The following is a 25,087-nucleotide window of genomic DNA, read 5'->3' as shown; positions in this document are numbered from 1 at the left end:
GGTGGCAAGTCATTCCAGCACTTGGAGGCGGCAAACCTGAAGCTACCCCGGAAGGCAACGGTTCGGTGCGGCGGAAGAACGAGAGTGCTGCTGGAGCGACGGGTCTTGTGCGAGTGGAATTCCCTTGTCCAAACTAATTTATCTAGTAGATAAGTCGGAGTGTTGTTTTTCATTATACCAAAAATTGCACACACCTATGGTAACTTTAGGTTATTGTTCTCGTAAAAGTAGAATCCGCATCCACTATTAGTATAATTTGTGTAAGAATATTGGATACCGGGACAGAATATTGTCCAATAAAGACACCTAATTTTACGACTCCTTGTAATTCGATGTGATGTGGGAGTAGGGTTGCCAGGTCCAAAATCATAAAAGCCGGACTTTGTGCTTCATTTGGCCGGACATTTTACCCTAAAAGCCGGACATGTGACGGGGGGGGGGGGTGCAATTAGTGTCAGCTCATGAGTGACTACTATCATCATCGGTTGCTAACCAACATCCTGATGCGTGCGCTTCACATGATTCTGTGGCTCGACTTTCGCCTGGCGCGGCCACCTAATAAAAAGCCGGACAGGCCGGACAAGGCAATTTTTGGCCGGACAAGTCACTAAAAAGCCAAACATGTCCGGCTAAAGCCAAACATGTCCGGCTAAAGCCGGACGCCTGGCAACCCTATGTGGGAGTTGTGGGAAGAGCCCTGGATTGTAGGAAGTGAGGTTCCATTATTATGCTTAGGTACACTATTAGGTACACAATTCTTACATACAGGAATCATGCCTGAGACAAAACGATGTATTAAAATCAAAAATTAGGTTTTAAAAAACGTAACTCGTGCTTAGTAACCATTTATTTATAAAAATATATACTCACATTAACAAATTGTCACAAATTTTTGATCGTACGAGTACTCACATCACAACAATATAGTCGACTTAAGATTTAGATAACAACCAAATATGAATATCAATCGGTTTTGTCATTACCTTTATACATAGGTATACCATCAAATTCATCTTAGAAATACGAGTATAGTGATGTCATCTGCAACACAACAAATAAATAGGTACAAAAGTGGATAATTAAAATAAAAAATATTTTTTTACATACTTACTACATTAGGTACATTACTGTGATTTCATGTCATGCTTATTAAATCTTTAACAGGCATAGCAAGTTCAAATTTTTGGACCTTAAGATAAGGTTACATTAAAATTCCCTCTGCCTTTGTATGTTCAAGCCACCAAGGTCACGTCGATGGTAAATATCGCCACCGATTTCGATAATTAACTCTCATGACCTTTCCAGGAACAACGCATCCGGGATCGGAATTCGGGATTTGAGAAATAGAATTTGTATTAAAAATATGTTTAACATGTAAGGCGCTCTTAGAGGGTAATTTGAGTTTAACATAACTTCATTTCACATTCTGAATTTCTACAATTATCATGTGCCTTTGTTACATTTTATTTGAAGAACATTAAGGGTTAAACTTAGGGTTGGCAGAAACTAAAGTTGTAAACTTAGTTCTCAATTGATATTATCAGTGTTTGTCATTAACGGGGAAAATATTTTTTTAGTCTCAATTAGTGCTTTTAAAGCACAACATTGGACGTACACGTACACATTCGCATAGACTATAATAAATGATTTAAGACACTAAAATAAGAAATAACATTAATAAGTGAAATAATGTACCTACTAATTGCGTGAAAGTTTTGAATACTACCTACTTGAAACTAGTTTTAACTTAGTTATTCACCAACCTGAACTTCTATTCTAGTTAATATAGCATTCCCTTTAAATTTTATTATGTGCTTCGGTACATTACAATATTTACAATTACATTGGATACAAAACAATCGACGTATGCGACTCGCGACGCCATTCCGACGAAATCGACATGTCACATTATTTAAAGGCACTGTTCCTTACACCCTCTAAATATGTGAAGACATTAAAATTTGCTATCATGACAAGGCTTCCTGCCCAAATAACGATGTGATATTGTGGAAAAAGATAATATTATCAAGTCAGTGAATGGATTGGAACAAGAGAAACATTTACAACATAAATAATGTTGTGACATTAACTTATGACTACGTATATGTTTGTATGCAAGGAAATCAACAGTTTATAAACACAGATTTCTAAAATCTAACCAATCAACCATTCAATTCTAAAAATAATCAGCAAAAATAACGTTCTTAAAAGTTGCTGTCAATTTATGTCATTTTCCGTATCGGTTCTGTGGTTTCATTTAACCCTATCTGAAAGTTCCGATGATTTGTGCGAGTAACTTTCATTCGAAATTGACCCAGAAAGTTTTGGGAATGCCTGGCTGTCTCAAACACTCGCTCCAAGTGTCGGAGTAGGCCGACTTCTCGTCAATGGTGGCTTTCCCGAGAATTTCCTTCTTCGCCATTTTTGTTTTACATCCCAAACTGATGTATATGCTGACTTTGTTGAGGCTCGCTTTGAACACCGTCAATTTCACAGTGGCTGACTTCGGGTCCCATCTTGCGGAGATTGTGGGCGCGAATCTGTCGCTCTTCCAGTAGCACTCTGCTTTGTTGGCCTCCAATATCGTTGCCTTCAGGTACAACGGCGCTGGAAATGTAAATTTACTTTTAGCATTATGGATAAACGTTTATGATTAATAGTATATCGCGTTTAGGGGTTAGGAGGTGGTTGGATAGTATTACTTAGTCTGTAGTAAATATTGGTCTAATTTGAAGTTGAAATTGCTTTAACGTTAGCTTTGAGGGGTAAATAATGTAACACACACTATCAACAAATGTGGGAGTAAAATGATTTAAATGATCAACTATTGAGTTTTTAAAATTTTATGAGATCACATTGATGATTCATAAGAAATGATAAAAGCATAACTAATAATATTTGTTATCTTCATAAATCATATCAGTGGTTCAGTGACGAGGCTCATTAACAAAATTTCGGTAGGTATGCTTATTCAACTTATCTCGCAAAATAGATAGAGCCGATTACATCATATTACATCATACCGATTATTCATATCAAATGATTGGATGATGATGGAGGATTCATGGAAAAAGATTACCGGTTAACTTTTGTCACGTATATTAAAAAATATAATCAATAAAGGAAAGAAAGAAATAAAAGACGAAAGTTTAAGACCGGGTCTTGCAAATACAGACTATCCGCAAATACGAGGCGAAAAGGTCAAGACTCCAAGTTAGCAACACAGAGACGCTTTCATTCGTCATAATTAGTACCTACCTATTAAATATCTTGGCTATTTCACAACGAGATGTGTCACACTCGTACTTACATTTGAAGCATTCATAGATAACAAAAATTAAACTTATTTAGTATTTTGTTTCAGCGTTTCGGCGAAATGAATTTCGCCATTGATCTTTCTCAGATGTTATTATACTCGTAGAGCATGGATATTATTTAACAATTTGAAATTGTTCATACATTTACAACCAAAAATATGTGGTTATTTATATGACAATGCCAGATTGTAATACCTAATGTTTCTTCATCTTGTTTTATGATTCTATTGTCTTATGTAAAAAAAAAAAACAATTTTATTTAAGGGTGCAGAGGGAAGCCCTTTACGTATACTTTGCACGTAATCTGGATCTTGGACGACCAATAAAATTGTTCTAAATTTAGAAAATACGATGCTGCTTCCTTAACTCATTTTTACGAGCTTATAAAACTCATTTACTGAACAAGGCGTACGTTTTGAACAGTAAATGAACGTGTCACGTGTCCGGGCGATACGTGCGCTTATAATGTGCGACGCGGAATGAGCCGTCAGAGTGAATGCAAATCCTGAAAATGTTCACACTCCACGTGTATTTCAGCGACCGAACATCGAGCATTCGCAGAATATAACAAAACATAGTTAACGAACGTTTGATTGAATAGAAATTATTCGATTTAAATAGTGGTTAACTTCCTGAAAAACAAACTGACACTGACGATGAACACTGATTCATTAAGCTATGAACAGTAGCAGCTCAGTGTATCAGTTAAAGTGATATTTTGCAACCAAATGAAGCCTGATGTGCAACTGCATTATATTAATTTAATTGGATAAATATTAAAATGTTACACAATATCATCATACCTAACTGAAGAAAACTAAATTATAAAGTAGTTAATTAATGATTCGGAAGCCATATTTAATGAAAAAGAAAGTATATTAAGTGGTTACGTGTACTTAAATAACATTTTTAGAAAATTGGGCGCCGGGTGAGAAAGGTTTGCTAAGTAATTCTCGCGCATAACAAAGTAGGTGTGAGAGACCGTTTCGGAAATTTACTAGGGTTTCAACTTTCATTGTTTTCCTCGCACCTACAAAGTGGGTGTAATAGGGATCCTTTTTTCAGGGCAAATAAAGTAACAGATTTCCTAAGCAAGCCTACTCACAAGCATCAAGAAATAAGATTTAGGTACTTAGTTGCAGACTTATAAAACAACTCCAGCGATTTTTATTTGCATTTAGAGGTGTTACTTATTGAGGTTTATATTAAAAGTTTGAATATAATACAAAATAAAGCGTGGTCATTCATTAATAGTAAGTACCTAATCGTCTGATAGGCTGGGTTTGTACCACCTAACTTCAATGTGATGGTGCAACCCAGCCTAGACATAACCCCAGAAAAGTCATGTTTTAGAACCTTTTAACATTTGACATGGAATCGAACCTAGAACCTACTCTTAGTAAAAATAACTGCACCACCTGCGGCACCGAACTTTTTTTCGAGTTTTAGAGTACTCTTATAAAAGTTTTGAGCCTATAGCAATGCAACCCAAACCAAAAACATAAATATTAAGTAGCTTCCTAAGTACTAAGAAAGTTACGTGCCCTGAGTTGTAAAAAGGCTTCGAAGTTATAAACAGACATATTTATGTCAATGTTTCCTTTTCGGTACGAAGTTGAGGAGTCCCAATAATACATAAAAGTGAAAGTTCTGAACCTTTTTGTTTCCTACTACGGCTGCGGTGTCACCATCGGATCTTCTTGTATTTTTTTATTACTGACATTGGAAAAGTTTGCAAACAGTCTGATAAAATTACAAGGCATCATGTGGCCGCACCTTTATGTAGTTAAATGAAAATCCGATGTGAAAAAACCTGATCAACAACTACTTTTCATGTCTAGAAATATTCAAGGACCGTAGCTAATATAAAGCTAGTTCACAAGTAAACAAAGCGAGACTCATATTAAAGTAGGACAGAAATCGGCCTCAATATATTCAAGACGACAACGTCGACACCAACTCATCCGTATTAACCATTCAACAAGCATACGGCTCGGCGACAACTCTCTCTTCAAACCAAAGAGCATTACGGATATTGCTATGCCGCGCGACCCATCCGAGCGCTAAGCAAATAAATTCCTCCTGTAGTACTTCAGAAAGATACCTAACTTCCTTGGACAATGAAGTACCTAACTAATATTGGTTGATTTGACTTCTGAGTAATAACGTCCTTATTGTTGAAATGGTATCTAGTTAAGCTATGAATAGCTTCGAAACTTCGATTAGTTACATTAGGTACTCTGCATTGATTTGATAGCGTTATCCTTAGGTACGACGATATACCTAAGTACTGTCGGCAAGTTAGCTTGAGTAAAAAATACATTATTTATTTATGCAAATACATTAATTTATTTCACAAATGCATTTTACGAATTAATAGTAGTAGCACAATCTATGTAGGTAATCTATAAGCAACTCAAATATTATGAATGAACATAAGTGAAAAAACTAAAGAAAAAAAATCAATTTTAGAACTTACAGGACTTCTGACTATAACTGACACCTCTAACGTACGAGTAAAAGACCCTATAATCCGTTTATTTTAAGCTAAGTATAAACAAACGATTCATACAATAGAAAAGGTTCACAGAAAAAAGACCGGCTCCGACTGCCGTATTATAAATGGAAAGGAGATAAAGATCATCCTTCCTCTCTTATACAGAGATTTGACCACGTCTTTGCTAGAGCGAAAACAATTTATCATCATAGGAAACCGATGTGAGAACTTATGTTATTACGGGAACCCTTTGAGGCGCTGACATGTCATAGCAGAAAAAAAACAATTATCACATTTATACACCGTTTAAAAAGATGGTCGTCTACCTTCCTAAACTGAAAACGGAATAATCGTTAAAGTTTTTTGCACAACAAAACACAGACACTCCATTTTCTTTCTTTTCTATTTGCTAATTAAGAGATAAAGTGTACTTCTGGTCTGGCCTGCTTTCATATCAAATCCACTGTAAGCTACCCAAGAGTACCTAATTTTAATTACGCACTGCTGGCCGAAATAAAAGACAAAAGAGGACGAGAATCAGTTTTTAAGACTTGGTATATTTTGACACACCTAAATATAAATCGGTTAGCAAAGTACCTACCTACGGCCAGAATTACCGGAAAACTGAAAATCTAATCCACATGAAGGAAGTGTTTCACCCTCAACAGACAATAAATTGGAGGATTGAAATAAAACCCTTCGTCCCCTAAAAACCTTACCCCTATCATCGGAGCATTACAATTTCTGCCTGTTAACCAACCAAATAAGGTCTTAGGTTTTCAGCTTTGAAAGCCTTTATTCAACTTAAGTATTCCGAAGCGATAAATGAGATTAATTAAGAAGTCATTTGCATACTTTTACAGGCAAACAAATTATAAAATTTAATAAAACTAACGTTTTAATCACAAATACGGTTAGCAATAATTTATTATTAAAATGCTTTAAACAGAGGTACTTTTTAGAGTTTTTTTAAGAGTTTATTTAAAGATGAAAACGTACCTACTAGGTAATTTTGGTAGACAAATGCCCGTTTTCACCATCAATCCCTAATTTTTAAGTGAACCCTATCAACCCTATGGTAACAAATAATAGGAATTTTGTTTACATAGGAGTCACTTAAAAATTAGGGATTGATGGTGAAAACGGGCAATAGGTACTTAGGTAACGAGTCACACACACTTACGTCGACAGTTACTTATCAAATAACTAATACTACGAGTATAGTAGTCTGGTTAAATTCCTTTACCATTATAATCATCAAATCAAAGTTTAATATACCCTCGGTACTTGATATTAACAAGCTAAGATGAGATATAATTTCACTCTTCGTTAATCCCAAATTATATTAGGAGATTAAATTATAAATTAATCCCACGTGAAACATTATACACTTGATGACACACTTAGAGGCAAATCGTTCTGGAAAATAATAATTAGTTAGACAANGTTCAACTGGCGTCACCAATGTACGTATTTATACACTGTATACCTAATTATCACGTCGGGCGTATTGATACACTGTACGTTATTTTTATATACCCGATGTACGTAATTATATTAATATACGTTATATTCAGGTATATTATTGTTAAGTCCACAAAACGTACGTCAGAAGGTTGGAACAGTAAAACATGTGATTTCTTTAAAGGTGTATTTGCGACTAAAATAAAACTGGCGGGCTCAGCCGCCGACACATACAAGGAACAGTATAACTATTGTTTTCTATTGTTGATTGTATTGGGCAATGATGTGGGAACGCAGGACGCTACTCAATACGCTCTGTTCATTCATGGAGTTAATTTATTACTCTGATTAATGTGTACCTACAACGGGCATTATGTCTCTTTCTAATATGAAAATCTAATTTACTCGTTAAGTCCCAGTCAAATACAATGATCCACCTACTTGATTACAAGAACTGAAGTTACAGTCCAAAGAGTGGTGTGGTGGTTTGTAAGTTAATTTCAACACAAGATTTGCCCGAAACTTTGTATTCACGCTTAATGCTAAGGCCTTTAATTAATAGGGGGCTGCGTCCAGTAGGTGGTTCAAACTACAACTCAAGATCTACATCTCTAATCGAATTAGGAAAACCCCGGATCTTAAGCAAGGTAATGTTGTAGAACTTGACCACAAGAGCTGTACCGCTCTTGCACTTGGTTCGCGGCGAAATACGGATTGTGGATTGCTCGCTCCGCTCTGTAATTTAGCCGTACATGTCCACAACGTTAAAATCTGTTATTTGCAATCCAGCTACTGTCCTGAAACGCAGATGAAATTTTGGATTTTTTATTGCAAACACAGTACCCGTTACGCCACAAACAATTTACCAGTTTTTTACTGTTTTGGGCTCTCTTGCTTTATTTATATTAGGGAGACCAGGGTTTACATAATTACTTATTTTACAATAGGTATCTACAATAGGTCCCCACAGATAGAGATGTGGTGCTTATGTAAAGAAAATATACAAAGTGTCTCAAAAATCTATTGGCTATGTTTGATTTCCCAAACTTATAAGCGTAAACAGAAATTAACGCGATCATGCTTTAGGTATACATACCTACATTTTTGATCAGTCTAACATTTAACATAGTTGCTCTGACTGTGAAATCAGTCTGACTAACGTTGCCTAAAGTTGTAAGACGAACGCTAAAGTTACTATAACCTAATGGGTCATTTTAACTATTATAGCACAACAAACTATTTCAAACACTATTTTTCAAATGTGATTTGTCCAAGTTTTTCACGAAGTTAGATCACGGACGCATTAAGCAGTAGGCATTCTATGGATTCTGACATGTTTTTCTCTAAGCAACAACACAGTTTATTTTCTAAACTGTACCCACAAAAAATTGGTTCTTCGAAGTCTCTTGAAAATAGGTATTTTTCAGTACGGATCGGATAGGAATAATCTTCAATAAATGTACTTTCAAAAGTATTTTCACTTCTTTGAAACAAAAATAAAGATTAACAGAATCAGAGCCTAGTAACACAGCTATTTCCAAGAACAACTATAAATAAACTTCCATCTCCAAAAATCTTTTTGTTATGAAAAAATATTATTTAATAAATTGAGATTGAGATTTAAAAATAAATGTTAATGAAATTCCTTTTTACTTACCTACTCAAGGCTTATTCATTTATAAGCAATTCGGAATAAAATACACAATATCTGTACGTTTTCTTGATCATGTGATTGGATTTTACAACAGTAAAAGAGAAAAGTAAAATGTGTAATTTGTGATGCGTAGTCCTAATGGTGTCTCTTTTTAATAAAAAAAACACGTTGAAAATACTGTAATAGGTATTTCTAATTGGTTTTTGGTAAATAAGAGAGGGTCTTGCTCCTATAATGGAGACCAAAAATTATGATGATGACCTATGATAATTCATTTTTATGCTGTATTTCATACCTACCTATAAAGTGTACTGCTTCAGTACCAAGTTTCATAGTGCCTCGAAGTCTAGACAAATTCGTTATAATTTACCATCCCCCATTTATCAAGGCACCCGAACTTTACAAAAGACCTACGATACGACCTTTTGTTCCAGTAACCAAGAACTTGTGTTTTATCTAACAAATTGTTACTTAGCAACTTTGTAAGGTTTATGTTCGAGTAAATCTTTCACCAACAGAATATCTAATATTAGGAGTTTATAAACAAAAATACAACCGATTATAAGTTGTTAAAGTATCGTCTTCTCTTCTTATACATATAAATTATGTTCATGAATAAAATTCATCACGTTACACACATAAGACAGTGTAAACAATCTACAGATTGTTACAGTAGTCCCAGGGATCGCTGTCACTGTGTACTCCGGGACTATTCAACTATTACTATTTAGGTTTTATTGGCCATAGCCAATCTATAAATCCTGGCTACAGAGGAGTTACAGCTGTAATTCCATAAAGTGGCATTAGTCTCGCATCATCGTCATCCTACGGCAATCCTAAATCCTATACGCTCTATTTTACCCTGTATTTTCGTCATGTCGAAATAGCAAGCTGAAGACACACAAAGAGCACATCATTATATCTGTCACAGAACTAATAGGGTTCGAGGGTGACGTTAAACAATTTGTTGAGTGGAGACCGCCATTCAGCAAACGTAGTATTAGAGTGCCAACTTCCAGGTCGCTGGCAGAAGCTGGATGCGACAAGTCCCTGGCAGAAACTGTACGCGACAAGTCGCTGGCAGAAACTGTACGCTACAAGTCGCTGGCAGAAACTGTACGCGACAAGTCGCTGGCAGAAACTGTACGCGACAAGTCGCTGGCAGAAACTGCCAGCGGCAGAAACTGTACGCGACAAGTCACTGGCAGAAGCTGGATGCGACAAGTCGCTGGCAGAAGCTGAATGCGACAAGTCGCTAGCTTCTGCTGAATGCGACAAGTTCCTGGAAAATTCCTGGAAATGGCATAGGGACACACGAAGGATAATCTCAGTAGTACACACATCTCAACACTATTATTCTTGTACAAGTGTTCAAACACTTACATTCTTAGCACTCCTCTTCAGCTGCCGACTCCCTTTCCACCAGGTGACGGCTGCATCAGGCCTAGAGCCCGTGGTCTTGCACTCCACCTCGTAGCGCCGGTCCGCCGACACTTGCGAGCTCTTGTTCAGGATCTGCACGGTCAGTGGCCTTACTGCAACGGAGATAGGTCAGTGGTATTGTTGGAATGATGAACAAATATTCAATACTAGCGGTCGCCCGTGACTTCGTACGCGTGGATCCCGTTTTACCGCCTTAAAGGTTGAATTTTGCAAAATCCCGTCTTAGTGAACGTAGGTGTTCACGGTGTTACGTTCTAAAAGGAACCCCCATGCAAAAATTGAGATTCCTAGCACTTGTAGTTTCTGAGATTTTGTGATGATCTCATCTCACTGACTCACGTCAGTCAGTAACCTTTCGATCTTTACTTTTATTTATGTTGAGAAATTATAACAATCAACGCCCTTCAAATCAGATTGGCTTTCACAGCGAAACTGAACTACTGAACAAAAAGTAAGAAAATTAAATTTTGTTTTATAAAATAGGCTAAGAATAGACTTCAAAACTTCAGTTTAAAGTTTCTATGAGTATTTTAATTCATGTTGTTGTTCTTCATTATATCAAAAAGTAATTAAGTGTTGTTGTAGAAGGACAAAACTTTTGGAGTTCTTAACTAGACTGTCAATAAAGTCTAGCTTAGATATACATTCAAACAAGTCATACATTGAATGTTGAATATTAAGATAAATGTTTGTTTTAAATATGTGGTTAATTACTTTGGAGAAGAGCTCTATCCAAAAGAGATAAGTTTGTACATTCTAGACTAACTGCAATAAATCTTAATTAGTTATTGAAGTTAATTATTCATAGCGAACCTTAATGTTAGCTATAAACCTGGAGGCTTATTTTACATTCATGTGAGTTTCAATTCTATACGAAATAGGCGCAAAATGTTGATTAAATTTCCACAGAGTGAGATCATCATCAGGTCATTTAGTTTCCACTGTTCAAACACTCTCTCAAAACCAAAGCTAATGGATGATTTGGCATACATTCACAAACTACTGAAGAGTTGAGGAGGCCTGATGTTCGCATATTTCTCAGTCGCAGTCGCAGACATCCACGGGAAGAGAATCGGTGATCCTATTCTACCCCACCGAAAGCACACGGTTCTGGAATGGAGGCCGCGTACCGGAAAACGCAGCGTGGGACGTCCATTCACAAGGTGAACCGACGACATCGTAAAGGTAGCAGGGTAGCGCTGGACGCAGGCCGCTACCAATCGATCAACATGGAAAGCATTGGGGGAGGCCTATGTTCAGCAGTGGACGTCCTATGGTTGAAATGATGATGATGATGATGATGAAAGCACACGCCAAGAATGTGTATCTATACTAGGTTAGTTTCCTAAATACTCACAATTGATGTCAAGTATAAGAAGCTTCGTCTCTGGCGGGGCCAAGTTGGTGTTGGACGCTTGGCAGACCAGTCTCGCATTCAGATGCTGTCGCCCAACGCTGGGAAAAGTCAGCGCGTTGATAGTGGCGCCATCTGCTCGGTATGAGAACGAGTCATCGATCACCGTGTTCTCCAGGTACCAGGTCAGACGAGGCCTGGGATCGCCTGAGGGAAGAAAAAAACAAAATTATGAATTAGAGCCAACGGTGTGAACTGGCACGATTTAGTTAGACGGTCTGGTCGCTATTTAAAACCTACAAAAAAGTTTTGGAATAGTTATGAGTTTGGGAACATTGTTTACTGAAAACACAATAATTTTAATTTAGGCCTAAATTAGGTAAGCAGGCGTATTGTTATACGAGGGCGGCACTGAAAANGATCATTTTACAAACAACGTTTGAAAAAATAATCATTTTAAAAAACTTTTAATAAATAATTCTTTAGAATCGTGTTTTCCAAACTTAGAAATTGCCTTGCGCATTTACATGTCTCTCATGATCTCTAACTGCAGTGGCGAACGTTCTTTTTCAACATTAAAACGTATTAAAAATGAATTAAGGAACACGATGGGACAAGAACGTCTTAATCATCTTACTTTGTTGAATATAGAGCATGATTTGCTTAAAGAAGTTGATATTGAAAGTGTTATCTCTAAATTTTCCCACATTCAATCAAGAAAAGTTCATTTGTAACAGTTTTGTTTCATTTAATACCCTAAACTTGAGAACCTAAAGCAAACCAAGGGCCCCTTGATAGAAATTTGCTACAGGCCCCGCGCTGGCTTAATCCGGCACTGTCGATAACCGGTGTTTTTGTATGGATTTTGACAGATTTTTAACGTTTGTCAAAGTTAAAGTTAGACGGTGCAACCCAGCCTAAGTCTAACAATGGAAATAACCATTTTCCCTGCCTACACGCGGAATCCGAACCGTGAACGATGAAGGGGCTTAAGTAAAACGGATTGGACTAGTGAGCGACGAATAAAACGCAGGAATATTCGGGTTTTCAAGCGAATATTGGTCGGCAATTTTACCCCCTCTAACTTCGTGCTCTCGCGAATTGGTTTGCGTTGAATATTTTTATCTTTTCAACGGCTGCCCATGAATGAAAGCATGGGTAAAAAGGTAAAAAGAAACGTCAAGTCCAATTAAATTCAATCGGTCGTAATTCTCCAGAGGAATTTTCCTACCTAAGAATTTAATTTAAAGAGCTACAAGGGTTGCCCTGAGAGTTCCGACAACTTCCGAGAATGCCGAAGTCATCGAATGCGCTAACAAATCCAATATCTCTAGTTGGAGGTACTTGTTTGATGAATGCACGTAACTCTGATGGACTGGAAAGGCAGAATTCATTTGATATAGTTCTGAGAAATATCTGCCTGAGCCAGTGTTCGAAATTGATGAATGGATGCAAAGGTGAGTCAATTTGATAGAGACAGTGATTTAATGGAGATAGTAACTACGGTGTGTTTCAAACTATAGTGACAAATAGGTACGTTAAAGGTACATTTAAGTTTAACTAGGTACATTTTCATAGAAAAAGTTCATGCATTTGTTCTGTCGTTTGGTTCCAGTTACACACCCCACAGAGAAAGAAGAAAAGTAACCTTTAGGTCCCTATACATAAAGTTTGTTTTTTCCAGACATTCACCTTTGAACTGTTCCTGCTCCTGCATGGTCTGCACGCTGCACCTCAGCCGGTTGACGGTCAGCTGGACGTTGTCGTTGAGGCCATCCTCGCTGGCCGTGTAGAGGAGAGTCACCTCCAGCTGGCCCTTTTTGTTCTCTCTCTGTGGACAAATGGCAAAGGAACTTATAATTTATCTGTAGAGAGGTCAATTCTGTACATGAAATATATTTTCAAAATAACTATCAGGGGGTGATTAGTGATCGATACTGATGCCAAAAATGCAATTAGTAAAATTTTTGTCTGTCTGTCTGTATGTTCCTTATAGGAACAAAAACTACTCGACGGATTTTAACGAAACTTGGTACAATTATTTTTCATACTTCTGAGCAGGTTATAGTATACTTAGGAATTCCCACGGGAACGGGAATTAGCGGGAAAATCCTTTTGTATGAAAAATCTAAACCACTTAAGTTAGTCGCTTGAAATTTTGCATGCAGGTGTCTTAGTAAACTTAAAGCTTAGTTACAACAGGATATTGCAAAATTCCAACGGGAACGGGAGTTAGCGGGAAAAAACATTTGTATTAAAAAATCTAAACCGCGTAAGATAGATGAAGGGGGTAAAACGGGATCCACGCGTACGAAGTCGCGGGCGGCCGCTAGTTTTAGTAATAAGGCCTTAGATGTGGGTTTTGGCCTAGATTCTCATATGATTGTGGCTTTTCAAGTATTTAGTGGGTATGCCTTTTGCCTTTGTGTAAAGGAGAGGCTCTCACATAACCCACTAACTTGAATGTAATTATATGAATTTTCTTGATTCCTGACAAGAAAAATGCCTTACCCTAACCCAGGTACTAGGTGAAAACAAAACTAAGTTATAACGTAGAATATATAAAAAATATGGCACACCGACCTATTTTAAAACTGAGGTGGTATTTTTTTATTTTTCTATGTTCCGCGAGGATTTCATGACATGTATGAGAAAAGATATTATGTAGGTAAAGCCTGACCAGGAACATAAAAACCCTGGCATAGAGGCGCGTCAATTGCATTTGATAGTGCAACACTGAGTACAGTCGTACCTGTGTTAAATTAATAGGCTAACTTTATGTATCAAGATTCAGGATTACCGGCTAATTTGATATTTTCATAAAAAAACGAAAAAATATTATTATAGGCAACCTGGTTTTAATAAATTAAATGAAACCATCAATCGAGCTAGTAGGATTTATTTTATTATTCATCAATAATCAAATTCAGAACTTGAATATTCAATTGCAATGTTTGCTCATGAACGCTTCAAACTCGGTACTTCTTTCCCAATTCCATAAAATTCAACACTTAGAAAGTGAATTTTTTTTTTAAAATAGGTAGTTGAAACAAACCACAGCTAATTTTCATAGTGGACTGTACTATGCGATACNGCTATACCTACCATATTTTCATGAGTATATGGTCCAAATTCAGAATAGGTACTCGTAATAAAAACAAGAATACCTAATACTAAACTGAAACTGAAAATAGCAAGAGGTTTTACTTTCACTTGAAGGTAACCGTAATATTTATTGTTTACTATAAGTACGATATTACGTTACACGTCATGGATGTGTTGTCTTGTGTGTAAAGTAATAAAAGTAATCTCTGTTTTTCCAGTCCATAAACCTCATGTAAAATCCGGAAAAAAGGTTGACAAAAAACTGTAACGATGTCGCCGAGTTTCATGTTATTGTGTAAATAAGCATTTTTCTTACTTCGCTAACTGAAGGATATTCATGATTATTAACTAGGATATTTGCTTTTACTAATATTGTAAAGGTGTTTGTTTAAACTCGCTAATCTCAGGAGCTACTTGTTTATTTCAAAAATATTCTCTGTTTTTGATAGTTCATTTTATTTATATAGAAGGCTAGACTATAAATGTATAACATCACACTACGACTAATAACTAGAGTGGGGAAAAATATTCGAACCATTATTATAGCTCAATGATTTTCACGTGTAGTACGAAGTCGCAAGCACAGATTGATTACATTCTTGCAAGTTAAGTATTGAAGAACGCAATCCACATTTAAATGTAGTACCTACCTACCTAGCAGAATCGTTAGTATTAAACTAGGAACATAACAATCATAATAAACAACATTTTTTATTGCTTTAGCCACAACTCGCAAGACTAAAATGAATCGATAAGACGTAAGACATTGCGTCAGCTCAATAACTATGTATTACAGTCGGAGTAGGTAGTTGGTGGGTGCCTCCTAGACAGGGATCGGCCGAGGTCAGACCTATTCTATTGTAGGCGACCGAAGAGCCAAGATTTGATTCACACGTTAGTTAGTTACCCTGACTCATACTTAATAGACGTTATGCAAGATAATAAATGCGCATCGATTCGCTGTTTGTGGATGAATTCGAGTTTTGCCGACTTGCAGTTGGTTAAATCACGCGTCGTAATAAATAAAAACTATAGGATGCTTTTTAGGCAGGTACAGAGGACAGCAATCAGACTTTTTTTTTGTAAATCCGGTCTTATTGCATCTCCATAATATCCCACAGTGTTCAGGTTTATGTGCTGTTCTATACATACCCTGTCGTCAACGCTATACTGGCGTCGTTAAAGCTAATTTCAAGGCAGGATCGTAAATAGAAGCGTAGGAATATTAACCAAATGAAATTCCATTATAATTACATCAGAGCGAGAAACCAATATCTGTGCTACTGCTAGTCACGCGAATTCAGTATTATGATCCATACTCGTATAGTCGACGCAAATAGGCATTAATTAAAGACATATCATATTTTATTCTTCGATAAATTAACTGAATTTAACAAAAACCAGATAAATATTTTACCAAAATAGTTTCTAGCCTATAATCAGTAAAATGGACTTAAATACTGCGAGCTGTGTGAGATACTGAAGACCGATACAATCTGGAATTCCCACACAATGCACATTGACGATCTATAATGCTGTAATGCGGCTATTCAATGTCCCATACTCTGTTTATACCCTTTATGCGATAGTAGATAAGTAGGTTGTGTTAAACGGCGTAACTGAATTTACAGCCTTTCCGAAATAATGAACCACATTAACCTAACTAGAAAACTAAATATTATATTTACACAACAAAATGAAGATGAACTGCTATCATAACAATATCAAAATGAATAATCGATTAGGTACCTACATCGAGACAAGAAAGCTAAAAATATTGTTTAGAACTATTAGAAGAAGCAGCAGCTACAGAATTTAGCACAATTAACCTACCTCGATCAAATTAACCTTCGTTTTTGTTAAACTGCTGTAACAAATTGTGGTTTGCTGTTGCTAGTCAAGAATTGGTGAATAAGATTTCCATGTTTTGTTCTTTTTTGATTATTATTTTTTGTCTTACTTTTTGAAGAAGAAAAACTAAATGCAATGGTTTTTCTATAGGTATTTTACTCATATCTGCAATATTTGTAGATATACCTGTAGCTGCTAGATAGGTATGTTATGTATACAAACACATCACATAAAGCAGGTAACTCAATTGTATTTTATTTATTAACGGACATGAAATGTAATACGTACCCTTGAATCAGCCGCCACCAATCCACTTGTTATAGCATTGATGGGTCTCCAAATATCAGGAGTACCAATCAAACCATTCTTGAGATCATTCTGAAAGAGTTTTGAGTCGAAGTTCCACGTAGCAGCACCCACGGTTCTTCTCTTTTCCAAAAGTGACTTCTGAGCTATGGCTTCTGCTTTTGTCGACTTAAAACTACTGAATGTCTTTTCTAGAAATCCTGATTTAGGTTTCGTTTCCTCTTGGTCTGATACCTTAGGAGTCTTTTTCGCGTCTAATGTTTTGCTATTTTTCCGCCTGTCTGTCTCTTGTTTGGGAGGCTCTAATATGGCGTAAATTGTCAGTGACAAAAAATGGCCGGCTAACAAACTCTGAAGGTCACCTTTTTCTGTGGGTTTCTTCGCATCTTTCGGTTTCAATTGGAATTTAAAATCCTCATTCCAAACTGGCCACGAACTTTCTTGTAATGTTGTTTCGAACTTACTGTCCCCCGGAAAAAGCTTAACCTGAAACACAATAAGCAATGATTTTAATGCACATACATAATTAACACTCATTTACCATTTCTTGTTGTAAAATTGTATGAGAAAGATGCTCTGTCTGACATGTACTAAGTATCTTAGGTAGGTAAGTAAATACCGACTGAAGACGCAAACAATAGATTTCTGTTTCTTTTTATTTTTTCAGTAGAATTTGGTGATATATAAATGTATTATGTAATAAGATATGTAAATGTTCAGATTGCTATAATATAGTTGTTTCTACATAATATAAATATTGACGCTGGACGCAGGCCGCTACCAATCGATCAACATGGAAAGCATTGGGGGAGGCCTATGTTCAGCAGTGGACGTCCTGTGGCTGAAATGATGATGATGATGATGATAATGAATATAAATATTCATAAAGGTTGGAGAGTCCGAACAAACACGGCATTTAAAAATGTTGTTTAAAACAATAAAAGCAGGTACCTACACAGTGTTACTTTACGCTCATTAAAGCATGTACCTTTAGAGGAAACATACAACAACGGTCAAGAGAACAATAGGCACCGTACACTCATTACGTTTTTGTCATAAGAGTCGTTAATAAAAACGGCCCTTCCCATGTTCATTTAACTGATGTAGTTCAGAGCACTTCAGACAATACATCTTCCAGCTAAACTCTGGAATCTTAAAATGATTCTAATAGACGCTATTTTGCAACAAAATGTTACTATCTGATATGCTGTCGCCTGTACCTCCATACTAAACAGTTCAATATTATATGACGGCTATTACCGTGATAGCGAGTGAGAGTGATACCTAGAGTGATAATGCACAATTTAATGACCTAACTAAAAAGCGTGACGCACCGATAAGGTGCGATAAAATTGTACATTTAGCCACACACAGTGCTAAAAACAGTTTCGTTCATAAAGCGATTTTAGTATTTACCTATGATAAGGAAATAAATGAATTGTATAGCGGTTACTACTCATATAATATCTTATAAGGTAAAAACACGACTAGTAGAGCTTGTATAGGTACGCATATTGTTAGATTCACACGCTAATCGATAAAAAGTAGACAAAATTATGCATTATTAATCGAAAGCCAGACTTCCTGCAACCCATTGGACTTAAGATAGCGTCCGACGGTCATCGGAAAAAATATTGGAGGTAGGTATCGCCATTCTTAATTGAGAGAAATCCCGATTCATGAACTTAAAATAGAGTTGATCATCTTTATTTTAAGTTCATGAATCGGGATCAATATCTTAGTAATCAACCTCTATCTTCAGATTGAATTATGTGTTATTGTTTGTCTAATCAAAGTTCTGTGGTTGTGATATGAATTATTATTGACTCCTCAAATATTGACTTCGATCAGGTTAGTAAAAGTAGGTAATCTGATTATGTATGTAGGTTCTTGTATTTATAATAACAATGACTACAAATAAGTCAAATCAAATCAAAAATATTTATTCAATTTTGACCAGTATTTTGGAACCTATATCTAAACGTCAAAAATAATAAAAGAAAGAGTAGGTATGTAGCCCCTGAGGCAAACTTGAACTTGAGCAGAGTCGGTCAGTCAGAACTATAGGGGCCGACACGAAGGCATGGTAGCATTTGTCTTGAGTTCAAAGGTTCAATTTCCCCCACCGGGACAAGAAAGTTATAAAGTTTAAGTACCTACCTAAACAAACTTGCCTTAAATAGGTCAGGTCTGGGTGGCTAGAAGTCGCTTTGTTAAAAAAATGCAAATACCTACATACTGTAAACAGGTAGATTTTATTGCCCCCATACCGTCAATGTACCTATACTAATCTATAGGTACTATCTATATTCTGTACTAAGTAATCTAAATGCGAAAGTAACTCTGTCTGTCTTGCTTTCACGCCTAAACCACTGAACCGATTTTGATGAAATTTGACATAGAGATAGTTTGAGTCCTGGGAAAGGACATAGGATAGTTTTTATCCCGGTTTTTGAAACAGGGACGCGCGCGATATACTTTTTCTGTAACAGACAAAATTCCACGAGGGCGAAGCCGCGGGCGGAAAGCTAGTAACTTATATAAACTTTATCACAAATTATTTTAAATGGAATTTTAATTTCAATAAAATTATAACTTCAGACAGGTATCTTTGTCTTCCCTTTTAATTTTTTTAATAAAAATTCCATAATTAGCGAGTAATCCCCTAGTTCGAGTCAGTTACACCTTCTTGCAAAATCGGAGCTTTTATTCGATTAAACAAATCGTAACACTGAGTTGTAAGCTTAGATTAGGCCTTATTAATTTAAGGTTGTAAGTTTTTTTAACACCTTTAATTAAAAACAAGTTGCGCTAGTTAAGCAATAAAAATACGAGTAATTTGTGCAGCCATCTATTCAATGCATTAATATTTAACACAGAAATTCAATGATTGATTCACTTTCCTTATTTCACACGCTAATCGATGAAGCTTACCTAGTTTATAAATCAATCTTACGAGTATGTATTGATTACCATTGTTAACTACGAGTACCTACTTACTTCTTATGTACTTATGTAGGTAGGTACTTANAAAGTTAAAGCCTAACTTGTAATTGAGAGGGAGTGTTAGGATTATATTATCTTTGGAAGTGTATTAAATATTAAAAAGTTAACTGTTTCCGGTAGAACGCTCTTCCCTCTTCCGGCTATGTACGAACAAGATGTGTCTGTGTAAGAACCCGAATAATAAATGCTTACCTCGCTAACTATCGGTCTTTTCATTAAAGAAACACAAGTTCTGATAGAAGCCGCGGGCGGGAAGCTAGTAACTTATATTTAAATACTTTATCACAAATTATTTTAAATGGAATTTTAATTTCAATAAAATTATAACTTCAGACAGGTATCTTTGTATTCCCTTTTAATTTTTTTAATAAAAATTCCATAATTAGCGAGTAATCCCCTAGTTCGAGTCAGTTAGACCTTCTTGCAAAATCGGAGCTTTTATTCGATTAAACAAATCGTAACACTGAGTTGTAAGCTTAGATTAGGCCTTATTAATTAAAGGTTGTAAGTTTTTTTAACACCTTTTATTAAAAACAAGTTGCGCTAGTTAAGCAATAAAAATACGAGTAATTTGTGCAGCCATCTATTCAATGCATTAATATTTAACACAGAAATTCAATGATTGATTCGCTTTCCTTATTTCACACGCTAATCGATGAAGCTAATACCTAGTTTATAAATCAATCTTACGAGTATGTATTGATTACCATTGTTAACTACGAGTACCTACTTACTTCTTATGTATAGGTAGGTACTTATATGTTCGTATGTTATCCACTATCATTTAGATTCGATTACCTACTCAGTTTAGACTGGTAGAGTTTATACACGCGCAAGCGCAAGGTCCTTAATTGGATTCCGTACTTGGATTAAACAATATTTGGGATTTTTAGTAACTTACAGTGACACAATTTTGTGTCGTATAACAGTTAAAATGAGTGATGGAAATTTAAAAATTCTTCATTCATTAACGATTTGTTGAATAAGACAATCTAAAATCTCAATTAGAGCATGACATCCCTAATTTCGCGAGCGTCCATAAATCAAGCGACGTCGATTACGTCGACCGGTGTACATTTATCATTTTTTACTCTGTATCTGATCCGTATACTCTGAAAATAACTCAGTCAAAATTTATTTATAAGGCTGGTATTACTACACACAGTAACTGGTATGCGACGACTACGAGTAGGTATTATAGCTTCGTTTTACTTCTTTTGTAGGTAGGTTGCAGTTTATAATCGAGGATAATAACGTTTTAAAACATTGCTGTGAGCTTAATATCATAAGACCTTGAGATTAAGTAACCTCTTTTTTAAAACATTGCCGCGTGCCGTGAACTTAAGTTAATAACCAAACTAATTTATTTCCAGTACTTAACAAATAACATAAACTTGTTTTAGTTATTTAGGTATCATGTGTTTTAGCGATAATTTTTACTGCATTCCAAATGCTTTATGATAAACCAATACGATGCGTTACGTACGTGTCATTTAGCAGTAAACAGAACCACCTACCTGCAGAAGTTGTAGTAGGTAAGTACCTACGGACGGATGCACCTATGTTTGACATTTCAGTTTACCCTTTTTATAAAAGGGCAGAGCAGCCATATCCTATTCTTTAGTAAACATGACTTCCTACTTGACATTACGACGTAAATTCTCTACTGAATATTTGGTACCTAAGTACCTATCTAAGTGATAAATTTTACACCAAATAAATTCTTATTCCTCATTAAATGGTCCTCGTTCGTTCCCTTCGACTTTAATTTACTGAGCAATTCATTTAATTAATAAGTAGGTAGGTAGGTAGGTACCTACTACTTCGATTATTGCACGTAGAGTATGAGCTAGGTAATCAGGTGTCTAAACTTAGTTACCTTATCCATTCGTACTCATCTAAAGTCAAACCTCAGTCGTGATGGCCTCAATTAGAATACTAATTAGACGGATGCCAGTGAGTTACCAGGCCGCGTGCGTGCTAGAGTTAATTACTAACGCCCGTATTCACAAATGATACTTGCTTAAGTGAAGCGGTCAATGGAACGCACAGCGTTGAATAGAGCTCTGTGATTGGTTCGTGTGTCACCCTGTGTCCACGCGCACTGTGAGACCTCATAGTAATGTTTGTAAAAACGGGCGTAAGTGATTTAAGAGTAGGTACACGGGCAGTAATATTTTCCCGGTAAAATCACACATGGAATGCTAATGTGCGATAAGCGTCAAAAATTTTCAGGAACTTCACATAACCTGGTGAACAGCTGAAATTATTTGGGTTGCTAAATGGAAAATTGATCTTTGATTTAAATTGGGATTAACCTAACCTACCCTACCAGCACCGCGTCTCCGCGGCGAAGACGCTCCGCTTTGAAAACGCTTGCAATCCGCCAGTGTGACTAGGCCCTAACGCAAAATACTCCACATTTACAGTGATAAGTGTAAACGCCCAAAGCTTAACTACCAAACTCATTACCACCAAGAGACCACTATCCATTTACCAATATTCTGTTCCATTAACATGTCGATGCCAACATCAATGCGATTATTAGACAATTTATTAGATTGACCTATGTGGGCTATGGCATACCTATTCACGTAGGTACCTACATAATATTACAAGGAATCCTTCTTCATCCTTGTCAAGGATGAGGGTATTGCCCGAACATTAATCATTCACGAGTTAAACTGATGGTCTATTGTTTTATTTGAGTACCCACGTGCACTTTCCATTTTGTTATTATACGTAAGTAGCAGGTTATGTACCTACAAGTAATTATTGTGATAATACCTAATGTACTTACAAAATTATAGAGAAAATAAAAAAGCTATCAAAGTTCCAATTTCCAAACCACGTCTGTGCGTCGATTCAAGATAGAAAATGAACGAACCGAATACGCCTTTGTTTCCAAAAAACCTTGCCTTTTACATTGAAATTATTTTACCTGAATTTTACGTTAGGTAGGTAAGTAAGTACCTGCTTAACTTTCAATAACGTCGATATTTTTAATTGTGAAAACTTCCTAACAATGCCGAAAAAACCTTCCCGCCTTGTTCAAATAAGAATGGGTAAGGGTAAAACTTCTTCGGTCTCTTTCAACGGGAAAAGTACATAAAATACTTATTGGGTTATTTTTTCCGCATAGATATGGTAGGTTATCTTCGGTTCTGTAGTTGATTAAGATAACGCTTTAGTAGGTACCTCAAATAAGGCTAATGGACGATTTTATGAGATGAGAGCCCCACACTAGGATTTGCAAACATTGGGCTTTTTCAATAAAAGGGATAATGGATGTGGTGTCTAAATGACGACGAAATTCTAGTCTGAAAGACATCACACATCACAGTATCGCAAAAAAAATGGCGTGAATGGGTACAATCCTGCTCCATCCGCCATAAAGACTCGAGTAGGTAGGTACCAAGGTATGCCTCGCTACCTTTTGTCACAGTTTTGTTTTCCTCGGGCGTCAGATGGCAATAAAAACAGAAACCCGAGATTCCCAACTACCGCACTGTTTCGTAACAATTGGCCCTAGGGGAACTTTTTCGAGGGACGTGAACTAATAAGTTGATTGAGAACATGTGAAATAGTATACTACACCTACCTACCTACAGGGGTAGGATTTTATTAGTTTGTGCGTGGTGGGCCAACAAAAGTAGAGTGTATGGTGAAAAATTGCAAGTACCAGAGCAATAACCATTCGATAAAAATTGTAGGAAAACAAACCCCAACCGAACGGCGCGCACATATGAAGCTTGCAACCGATCGCCCTAAAAAGCTAATAAACGGAGGAGGTCTATGGTCAGCAGTGGGAGAACAACAGTTGAATAAAATTATGATTTAATCGGTTTGCTGGAGACAATAAATTACTTAGCGAGATTTTTTATTTATCCATATTCGAAACAGGCCACGCCAGTGTAGTACTAATTAGTAACCTAATTGGAAAGTTCTGAAGACAAGTCTCACACACTTCTACAGTATTCATAACCCAATCCAATTCAAGCATTTATCTCTAGGTAATCTCAAGTTAGTCATTAATTGCATAACACAAAATTGTAAGCGATAACATCGTTTACCGATCGACAGATAAACGTAAACAATGTTCGGAAGTCACCTTAACGAGGTATCCATGGGCGCGACTCAGTCCAAACAAGGAGGGGAGGTGTCTCGCGCCGATAACGGTCACGAACAAGTTCTTGGCCACCGGGTGCAGCGCTAACTTGAACCCGATCTCCGGTTCCAAGCTTCCACTACCCGCTAACTGACCCTCCCTGTTATTGTTCAAAATATTCTTCAACTTATTAAGTGAAAACGCCATTGTAAACAACGTCTCCAGTAGCCGCTGTCCGCTACACCAATAAAACCGGTCTGTTGAATTAATTAAACACGCAACGCAATTACAGCCCTCAGTTCTTTGTCCTTATACATCTTCAGTCACATCATCACGGACACAACCACCGCGAATTTAAAAACCCATTGAACAACTGACTATCGGAACTTCAATTGATTGTCACGTATTTTACGCTCGTTCGCGCATTCGATATGAGTACTTCCCGCTGTCAACTAACACACACTGATGAATTTGATATCAATGAACACATTGCGAGGGCATCTTTTTTCTCTTTCTGGCCCGCGATAATTATACTACACTACCGCCACAATGGTTGTGAACGTGGATGTCATTGAAGTATTTTGTACACACGGTAGCGCCATCTGTTGCACCGTCGTAAATTATCAATAAAACATCAATAGATGGCGTTGTAAAATCAATGAACATACACAAAACCCAATTTTATCTTTGTGTGTACCAGCAAAATGAAATGTACAACAATACTAAGTACTTTACTTCAGAGATATGATGAGTCAACTTCGTCAAAAAGTTTATTTTTTGTCTACTTGAATCGCTAAATTGAAAAAGTTGCGATGTATAGAATCGAAACTCCATAATGAACTTGTCGCTTTTCACGTTTGAATAATATCTTGTAAAATCCTGAATTTTTAATTAGACATTCCTTTCAATAATAGACTGACTTAAAAAATAGTATTTAATTAGGAGCTAAAGTTTTAATAACACAACAACCTTTGTACATGTA

At 36.4% G+C, this 25,087-nt stretch overlaps 1 protein-coding gene across 2 annotated transcripts; it reads right to left on the bottom strand.

Annotated features, from left to right (window-relative positions):
- Window positions 1-829: 829 nt before the first annotated feature.
- On the bottom strand, window positions 830-24,584 carry LOC114363373 (uncharacterized). Of its 2 annotated transcripts, XR_003656774.1 has the most exons (5): window positions 24,109-24,584; window positions 16,974-17,477; window positions 13,422-13,560; window positions 2,022-2,607; window positions 830-1,885 (listed from the first exon to the last, which is right to left on the bottom strand). XR_003656774.1 is itself a non-coding variant. In XM_028319062.1 (4 exons), exons 1-4 carry the CDS (start codon window positions 24,310-24,312, stop codon window positions 2,300-2,302), a joined length of 1,155 nt encoding a protein of 384 aa, XP_028174863.1. In that variant the 5' UTR covers window positions 24,313-24,584; the 3' UTR covers window positions 830-2,299. The 2 variants fall into 2 exon arrangements, 1 of the variants encoding a protein (XP_028174863.1); XM_028319062.1 differs by having other exon boundaries at window positions 830-2,607.
- Between the last annotated feature and the right edge of the window lie 503 nt (window positions 24,585-25,087).

Source organism: Ostrinia furnacalis, unplaced genomic scaffold (genome assembly GCF_004193835.3).
Source record: "Ostrinia furnacalis isolate ACB-3 unplaced genomic scaffold, ASM419383v2 OfSCF7086, whole genome shotgun sequence".
Classification (NCBI taxonomy): Eukaryota; Metazoa; Arthropoda; class Insecta; order Lepidoptera; family Crambidae; genus Ostrinia; species Ostrinia furnacalis.
Note: the sequence above shows the minus strand (reverse complement) of the source record. Positions and strands in the feature narration are given on the sequence as shown.